Raw genomic sequence first — 9,767 nt, forward strand, 5'->3', positions numbered from 1 at the left:
GCCTTGTGGTTTCTTCTCTCTGCTAATTTAATCTCCGCTAAAACAAATTAACACCTCCCACACCACTAGGGGGTTACGGACCCGTCCTGTCTCCTTCTAGCCTGGCGCAGTTTAAAATCATCGGCAGCTAATGTGCAGGGCGGTGGGGAATCACCAACAGCCAGCACCCCACTAGGAATAAAACAAAAAACCCGGCCGTGGTGTTATTTGTAAAATGACCTTAAAGTCGATCTGATCTGTCACTCATTGCAGTGCTGCGGAGCTGAAAGGGAGATGCTGAGATCACATTGGCTTTGTCCGTGCTAAGTAATCAGCGGTGGAAAATCAATGGCTTTTGCACCGTCTGTCAACACCTACTACGGGAGAACGCTGACATGTGATCTCTGGATATCACTCTGTTCCTGTACTAGGGTTGCCACCTTTTCTTCAAGTGAAACACGAACACACTCTCCCGGAAATTTTTTGGGGAGAATGAGTCCCGGCTTATTCATATGTAACTAGAGCTGCCCATTCATATGTAAATATCACAGTTGAGACTATTTTGAGTGGGGGGGGGGATCTGCTGCCATGAAACCCAGACACAGCATTCAAAACCCGGACTGTCCGGGTGAATCCTGGACCGGTGGCAACCCTATCCAGTACACTGCAGATAACTATTCATAATTCTTGTCTGACATTTAAATACGAATGCAAACTTGATGAAAGCATGCCGCCGTTTCTGATGGGTGAACTGCTGCGTGTTCGAACACTCTTTTACTGATGACAGGTTCTCTTCAAATATGCAGTCAGGGCTGTATGTGGACACTGTACATGTCATCATTTCAACATGCAAATTTACTTTTGCTACTTGAAGTTGCTGATCGGCGATAGCCAATGGCAAGCGACTATAGACTGCTAGTTTGAGAGTCTCCAATGATAATGGGACGATGTAGCAAGCCGAGAGGAGAACAAGGAAATTATCTTGCAGCATGCTGGACAATCTCTGCAATCACAAGCAGCATCTGCTGAAAGCATAAGGCATACCTACAGATTTGCAGATTTTAGGTCCTGAAAATTGGATGAAATTGCCCTTTAAATAAATCCCAATGGGGTGTTTGGGTATGATAAGATGGCGCAGGGCTTAAGCTGGCCATACATGGATCAAATTTCGGATGTACCCCGAATGCGAGCCGTGGGTGGCCTCGTTGGCACCGGCTGGCTCGCCCAAAATAAGTTTTTTCACATTTACAGTGACTACAGCCAATCAGCTGCAGCCATTTTCCGGGGATCCTGACAGCCGTGAGTGCTGGCTGTTAGAATACAATAGCTGTCAGGGGAGATCCCTCCATCCACCGTCCTCAGTGAAGGAATCAAGTGATTTCTAGTTCAGCATGCACAGTGTCCGGCATTTTGCTATTCTTAAAAGTATTAAACTTGAAACACACATCCACCAAACAATGGAAGTTGACCAAGTCGGGAGAACACATCACGGTGGGTTCCTCTAAAAAACGGGGTAGATTAGGGTACCCCTGGCACATATAGGCAATAACATGGCAAACCCGTACAAGAAACTATAAATATTTACATTATTTTCAATTTACATTGTATGCCTTCAGGAGAATAAATGCGCCGGGTGTCAAAAAGCACGACCCGAAATGTTCCTTCTAATCAGACCTGCATCGCTGTGATATTTTACCGTTTGCCGCAAAGATACAGAATGGATTAATGCAGCCGGTGGTGGGAAAAAGATGGATAAAAGCTCGTATGAAGTAACATCTCGCATTGATTGTAGAATATAAATCAGCTGTGATTTATACTGTGTCAGGATTGTAACTTTGTATCAGAGAGAGGATTGCGAGGCGCCCGGAAGACAGAATGCAGCTGTCAGAGGATTGCAACCTTTGGGTAAGGGGGCTGTGGGATGACAGCCGAGTGACAGGTCTCCTGGGATGGGTGGGGTGGTGGGGTAAAGCCTGGAATATTTTCCCTGTCATCGACGAGCACTTGTAGGGCTAGGAACACACAGATTGCAAGACAGTGTGTAGTAAAAGTGACAGAAGCTGGCACGTAGCCAGAGACTCACCACCGAGAAGTTATGTGCAGTGCAGTTGTTCCCGCTGAAGTTGCAGCTTTTAAGCATCTCCGCCAGTTGGTGACCGGTCCGGTTGACTATGTCCAGCATGTCCGGGTCGGGGTACATTAAATCCGAGGCTCGGTGCCCGTCTCGGTCCTTCGGGGGGAGTCCCGTCAAGTTAGCCAAGTGGTAAATGTCGGAGTCCGAGAGCGCCGAGTGCCTGAACCGGTTGATGTTACAGATGGTGACGGCCGGGAAGATCATCTCGCCCATCACTTCCTCATCCACGGCGGTGACGTGGGGGTGTTCGAGGTAATACAAGGCACACTTCGCTGCCTGGTACAGGAAAAACACCAGGGATGCCAAAAACACCACTGCCCAGAGGCTCTGCTTGACGCCCAGTCTACCCGTCCTGATGATATGCCGCAGTCCGTGCAGGGTGCTGGTCCTGGCGAAACCTGCCAAGTCCCGGTTCGCCGTTGCAGCCTCATCCCCGATCAGGCTTTCCCTCTCCCCTTCCTCTTTCTCCTTCTGGTTCCCATCCTCGTCTGCAAACTTGATCTTGCAGACTATCTCGATGGGCATTGGCAAGCAAGTTTTTTAGGGAGACAGGGCTACGGAGGGGTTATCGGAAACCGGGCACAACCCCCTTCTCGCCCCGTTTCCCCCCTCTCCGCACGTGCCCAATCGCACACCGTCCCAAAAGCACTTTTACCTCGACGGTGGGAAGAGGTTGGCAAGATAGTGTCTCGCTCCGGCTCCTCACTTCTCGTGTCTTCCTCTCTGCTTTTCCCGAAAGAGACAGACACGAGGAATATAGGAAAAGAGCCGAGGGAGCGAAAGAAAAAAAAAAAGAGAGAGACTGATTACAGAGGAAAATCACAGCGAGGGGAGAGCAGGAGGGCTTTTCCTCTGTTCAATTCAGCACGGTCCTTCTCTCCTTTAAGGTCCGTCTTCCAGTGACTTTGCTTATCTCGGCAAGCACAGCTGTGCAGGGGATGAAAATCTTGTCTTCTTTGCTGCTTTCTCTCCCAGCGCAGGCAGCGAGCATTTAAACAACTGCTAAGACAATCTCCTGTCTGAGGGATGGAGAGGGATCCCCATATTACAAGGGAGAAGAGGAGGGGGAGTAATAGCTGAGTGTGTCTATGTGTGTATGTGTGTGCGTGTATGTGTGTGTGTGAGTGAGGAGTATAAATCTGAATGAAATGCCTTAAGCAGCTCTGGGCAGTGAGTTGCATGCAGGCGGGGTGAGGCAGCACACTATGTTCTCAAGTCAGCTTGCCACACTTGTTTGAATAAGTGAACTGGGGGAAGCTACGTCTTCCCCGGAGATGCCAGAACCGGAGCTACGTGCTCCTCCATTTCCCCTTAAACTATTGCACCCGTTCCCCCCCTCCCTACCTCTGCCCTGATTGAAGCTTCAAATCTCACACAAACATTAACATGTTTCAAAAAGTTGTTTTTGATCTTTTTTTTGAAATCTGCAGCTTTTAATAAAAGGATACCTGGAGATCCTGCCATGGAGAGTCCTTGCTTAGCCGCTTCCTGTGATGGGATGACCACTATCTCTCAATTGCGTTCATGCGTTGTCCGGCTGTAGACTAGAGAGGGGTTTGTTTACTAAAGGCACATAGGCCGTTCATTTTGCAAGGGAATTTTTGCACTGTGTTGGTGAAGTCTACCCAGGGGCGTATCTGCCGCGAGGCAAACAAGGCGTTTGCCTCGGGCGGCAGAATTCAGGGGGCGGCGAAAATGCCACCCCCAAAACAGCAAGGCGAGCCGGGCTGCACGAAATAGAGCAGCATCAGCTGCCTCATGAACTCACAGAGGCGGCGAGCAGGACAAGGAAGAGGCGGGTCCAGCTTGTGTCAGGCGCTTGCGAGGCGGAGATACGGAAGAGACGGCAAGGAGGAGTAGGCGCGTCCAGTCCCCGTAGCTTTGCTGGGGTGGCTCGTCAGGAGGAGGAGGTGCATAGAAGGAGGAGGCGTGGGCAGAGGAAGCTAGTCCCTGCCGGCGCCGATCGGGTAAGTGAAGAAAACGGGTCAGTAAAAACATATTGCTGTGCAGGATCGGGATGGGGGTCTGTGTGCAGGGGGAGATCTGTGGCTCTGCAGGCTGATGGAGGGGGTCAGGACTGGTCTGTGGCTGTGCAGGGGGGGGGGGGGGGGCGCCGAGTTTCGTCTTGCCTAGGGCAGCACGAAACTTAAAAACTTAAATACACCGCTGAGTCTACCTTGGCTTTGTGAATGAGGTGATATTTCACTTTGCAAAGAAATACCCAATCATATGCAAGGAAAATAAATAGATAAAACCCCAATATTTGTGCTTGCATTTGATTCGATGATTGAAGTCAGCAGAGCTTCACCTTAATCAGAAGCCCACCATTGTCACCATCAGAAGTCGGTGGCTAGTGCAATGATGTGCGGCCGAGCTGGAGTGAGTGCATATAGACAGGAAGTGGCTCAATGAGGTAACAAGAGACAAGTGTTTGCCCCCCCCCCTGTTAACACATAACTTAACTCTGGTTTATCACACCTGAGTTCACTTTCTCTAGCCACACCCAGGCCTGATTACTGCCACACCTGTTCGCAATCAAGAAATCACTTCAATAAGACTTGACTGACTAAGTGAAGTAGACCAAAAGATCCTCAAAAGCTCCACATCATGCCGAGATCCAAAGAAATCCAGGAACAAATGAGAAAGTCATTGAGATCTATCAGTCTGGAAAAGGTTATAAAGCCATTTCTAAAGCTTTGGGACTCCAGCGAGCCACAGTGAGAGCCATTATCCACAAATTGCGAAAACATGAAGCGGTGGTGAACCTTCCCAGGAGTGGGCAGCCAACCAAAATTACCCCGAGCGCAGCGACGACTCATCCAGAAGGTCACAAAAGACCCCACAACAACATCCAAAGAACTGCAGGCCTCACTCGCCTCAGTTCAGGTCAATGTTCATGACTCCACCATAAGAGACTGGGCAAAAATGGCCTGCATGGCAGAGTTCAACTCCTAAGGGTGGCCCAACCAGTTATTAGGTTTAGGGGACACTTTTTCACACCGGGCCATGTGGGTTTGGATTTTGTTTTCCCTTAAAGGAGAACTATGAGGTGGGTGCTTTTCACTCACCTCGTAGTTCTAGCCGACCTGTGACAATGAGACTGTCACAGGTCGGCTCAGTAGATCGGGAAGTGAGCAAACACATACCGGCATTCGCTCACCTCCCGATCCTGTCACGGCTCTCTGCCCGCTCTGATCCTCCTGCGCTGACTGGCGGAACGGACGGGGCGGGTACAGCTGGCTCTGCCTCTAGATAGGCAGAGCAAGCTGTCACTCACACAGCTGGGCGGATCCAGACATAATTGTTGGGATCCGTTTCAGTAGATGATGTAGATGTAGCTCGCAGTATACTGAGCTTAGGGTGACGGGAGGGCGCTAGTTTGTGTCCTCCCGTTACCCTAAGGAGAACTATGGGGAAAAGCCTTAACCCCATAGTTCTCCTTTAATAATAAAAACCTTCCTTTAAAAACTGCATGTTGTGTTTACTTGTGTTATTTTTGACTAATATTTAAATTTGTTTGATGATCTGAAACATTAAAGTGTGACAAACGTGCAAAACAATGAAAAATCAGGAAGGGGGCCAACACTTTTTCACACAACGGTATATTGTGAGAATTAGCTCCACACAGAGCACATTCACTTGCTGAAATCTTCTTTTAAGGGCTTCCTTGTCCACTTTTATTAAATCAAAGTTCACAAAAACATTACAATTACCCTCGCAGGGGTTCTTTAGCATCTCCTGGCAACATATGTACATCCAGCCTCTTGGCTTTGCATTTGCAGCACTGCTGCTCCGGCCTCAGCCCTCAGGCCACTGTCTGTTCCTCCAGATAGTCTCAGTCTTGTGCTAACCTGCACACTTGGTTTTTTCAACCCGCAACACCCTGCTGCAGTGGACTCCTTCCCAACACTTTTACTTTAAAGGCTGTGCACCTCCTGTGCCATCAGCAGACGCTGGCCTCTATCAAAATATGGACTCATAATTGGAGATTACACAGTGGCATTGCCACACACTGTCACAATATGTAGATAGTATATGTGTATGTTTAGGCCTCATTCACACGAGAAAAGGTTGGCACGTACAGCTCTATGCTTCGTACACGGCTGTATCGGGCAGCTCCCGGGAAGGACAGGTGCTGTGTGTGATTAGTACGCAGCCCCTGTCCTTCTCTATGGGACTACACGGCCATACGCCCCCCTACGCTCACCCACCCTGCACGTCCGTACGGATGGATCCTGCCAGTGTCCGAGCCAGGAAACACGCACCCGCACGGACTTACACTTGAGGTGAACGTAGGGGGTAAAGTAAGTAAACACACCCTAGGCAGTGGGGATAGGCCCACACTGCAAGAGTTAAAGTAGTATTGTGCCATAACAGTCAGGATTAACATTTCTGATTACAAAGTGCTTTGAAAATGTTTAAAGGGTCAAAAAACCCTTACACAGCAATAGATCCATCCTGTCTGCGTCCGAGCATAGATACCCGCACGGATGTGCAGCTCGGATAAGTGTACGACAGCATGGGGCCGCGTCCTCCCATAGGGAAGAACAGGCTGCTGCGTACAATCACACGCAGCACCTGTCCTTCCCGGTAGCGGCCTGATACGGCTGTGCATGCCGCACGGATCTGTAAGGCCCCAATCTACGCTGTGGGAATGAGGCCTTAAAGAAGAAATCTGGAAATGTAAAAAGTTGGGGGGCTACCCCTGCACTGCAAGGGTTAAGTGCTCAATTTGTCTAAGGGATGCAAATAAAGGGGATATACAGGTGAAACTCGAATAATTAGAATATCGTGCAAAGTAATTGCAGTAAGTGCTGCAAAAGGGGCCCAAACCAAGTACTGAGTACATATGCATGCTTGTACTTTTCAGAGGTCCGATATTGTTCTATGTACAATCCTTGTTTTATTGATTGCATGTAATAATCTACTTTTTTGAGGTTGTGGATTTGGGGTTCTTGGGGTTTTCATGAGCTGTAAGCCATAATCATCACAATGATGACAAATCACGGCTTGAATTATCTTGCTTTGCATGTAATGAGTCTCTCTCATATATTAGTTTCACCTTTTAAGTTGCATTAGTGAAATAAATGAACTTTGCACGATATTCTAATTATTCGAGTTTCACCTGTACTTACCTGATCCACTGTCCCTCTGGGCTGCTTGACCCTCCACTTCTTTTCCTCCAGGATCCAGCGGTCTAAGGACGGCCCCAATCTACGCTGTGTGAATGAGGCCTTAAAATGTACAGCACCAAAATACATACAAAAAAATGACTTTTGCAACATAGTGTTATAAAACATATGCTGCTAAATTGTGCTTTGTCAAATATTCTGGGCTCAGGAATTCATATAAACACACACAATAAAAAAATAAATAAATAAAGCATTTGGAAATCTTTCTTATGATTTTCATGTACGGTGTTCAAAGCTGAGATACATCTTCTTCATATCTGGGTCATGCGTTGTGGTGGTGGCCATTTCTGGCTGTGGTATTACCGGGCGGGAATGTCTCTCGCTGCAGTTACCACTTTATGTCATTTATTTTTAGTTTTTTTTTGACCCTTTAAACATTTTTAAAGCACTTTGTAATCAGAAATGTTAATCCTGACTGTTATGACACAAATAACATTTAACGCATTGTGACATTTAACTTCCTCTTTTTTTGTTTTAATAGGTGAAATTTTGAATATAACTTAATGTTAATCTGTCCGGGTAAATCAAGCAAGTTTGCAAATCTAACCATTCGATTTTTCTTTATTCATTAGGCATCCTCAGAGAGCTCCATTGTTATGTGTCAGTGTAAATTTCTTGGCAGTCAGTTTGATATATACAAGTACAGGACTTTATATATATATATATATATATGGATGTTTTTTTTTATATGGCTATGGTTACGCCACTAGTCCCAGGGATCCCTTTAGAGGTGCATTGTCCTATTACTTAAAGGGTTATTAAACCCTCACTTTTTTTTTGCATATATCTATGGCTAGCATATAAATGCAAAAACTTTAAAAAACAAAAACAAAAACGCTTTAAAAAGGGTTAATACTTACCTGTAGAAAAACATGGTACCTGCATGAATCTATAACCAGCCTTTATGGCAGGCGCACATGGGAAGGCTTACAACAATACAAAACACAAAAAATCCCCAGCTCACCTGCCAGCCAGCCTGCAACAAAACAAATTACCTGGTCAACAGTATGCGATAAAAAAAGAGGTTTTAGTTGCACAAACTTTTGGCCAAAAATATGTAGAAGCCACACCGCCGCGCCAAGGCACCTCTGCAAAGTGTGGTCCTAACTCTATGTATGTGAGTCTCCAAGTGTGAGCATATTAATGAAGTCGATAAATTGCATGCAGGTGTACCAGGAGGTAGCCTACTCCTGATAAGGTGCAGGGACGCACTGAAGGCCCAGCAACCAAAAATGCACGCTGGGACCCCCAGTGCGTCCCCACATCCAAAATAGTCAAACTAGAAAAACATGGTACCTGCATGTGTTTTGTATTATTAATACTTACCTGTATCTTCCCCGCGTGCTCCTGTCCGAAAATCTGAAAAATCTCGGGCGGCCGACGAGGAGCGATGCAAGGTAAGTCTATGGACAGCGTGCACCCGCATGAAACCGCGGGACAGGAAGTGCCAACAAGCACAGAGGAGTCAGCGCTGGATGGGAGACCCGCAGCAACGCTGGAGGGACAGATGAAAACATCGGGAAAGAAGATCAGATTAAGAGACATCATTTAAGGTAAGTGCTTTCATTAACATTGGGGGAGGGGACACATCCACAGAATGAAAGAAACAAAAGCAGGGAGATCCTTGTACTGCAGGTCCTCAGGTACAGCTTCTTCTCCAGCAAGGAGAACACTGAGCAGCACAGTAGTGTCATCACCGAATCTCCCTCCTGTGGTCTCCCTGCAACTGAACCTGTGGCAGGGCTTTGTTGCCTCATGTTAGGGCCCCCCACCCCCTCCTTAATGAATGAGGATCTAGTGAGCGGTGGAGGGATATTCAAAAGAGGTGGAGGAAGCATAGATCCACAGAATGAATGAAGCAGAAGCAGGGAGATCCTTGCACGGCATGTCCTCAGGTACAGCTTCCTCTCCAGTGAGGAGCACAGAAGTGACATCACCAAATCTGATGAGACTAGAAGTCAGAGGCTGCAGTGCCTTACATGATCTCACACTGCAGATACACAGCTATGAGGCTGAAGACACAGAAATGCCTCAGTATTGGAAATGGACTGCTGTTTTTGAGAAGACAAAAGGCACAATTTTCAGGTCACGGTGAAGGCATAGTTCACATTTCTAGATGTTCCCTATAACACAGCATACCTTGGCTTTATGAGTTCAGGTCCACTTCATTTTATACAATTTATTTTAGGGCTGCGAGCTTACGTGAATGGTTCAGCCAGGCATAATGAGCAACATAACATTCATCTTCATAATTACAGTGCGCTTATTCTAAAAGCTAACAAGAAAATAATTGGTAAATCTTTGTTCTTCCATCTAACGGAAGGTCGCGCATCATTGCAAAAAAATTGGGTAAGATGAACGCTGAATTATAGCCGTGTATACTGGCGGTGTATTCACATCCTGGATACATCTTACATCTGTGACAGCAGTTGTGTGGTCTGTGCGGCACTCTGGAGGGGGGG

The 9,767-nt window shown here is 47.1% G+C and overlaps 1 protein-coding gene across 1 annotated transcript in view; it reads right to left on the minus strand.

The window, feature by feature from the left end:
* ASIC4 (acid sensing ion channel subunit family member 4) overlaps positions 1 to 3,281 on the minus strand; it is a 255,811-nt gene extending 252,530 nt beyond the window's left edge. The window contains exon 1 of the mRNA XM_018554939.1: positions 2,063 to 3,281. Coding sequence (XP_018410441.1) covers positions 2,063 to 2,638 — 576 coding nt within the window. The 5' untranslated portion in view covers positions 2,639 to 3,281. The remainder of the gene's footprint in view (positions 1 to 2,062) is intronic.
* Positions 3,282 to 9,767: the final 6,486 nt, after the last annotated feature.

The sequence above is a fragment of the Nanorana parkeri genome, unplaced genomic scaffold (assembly GCF_000935625.1).
Source record: "Nanorana parkeri isolate BGI_ZX_2015 unplaced genomic scaffold, ASM93562v1 scaffold178, whole genome shotgun sequence".
NCBI lineage: Eukaryota > Metazoa > Chordata > Amphibia > Anura > Dicroglossidae > Nanorana > Nanorana parkeri.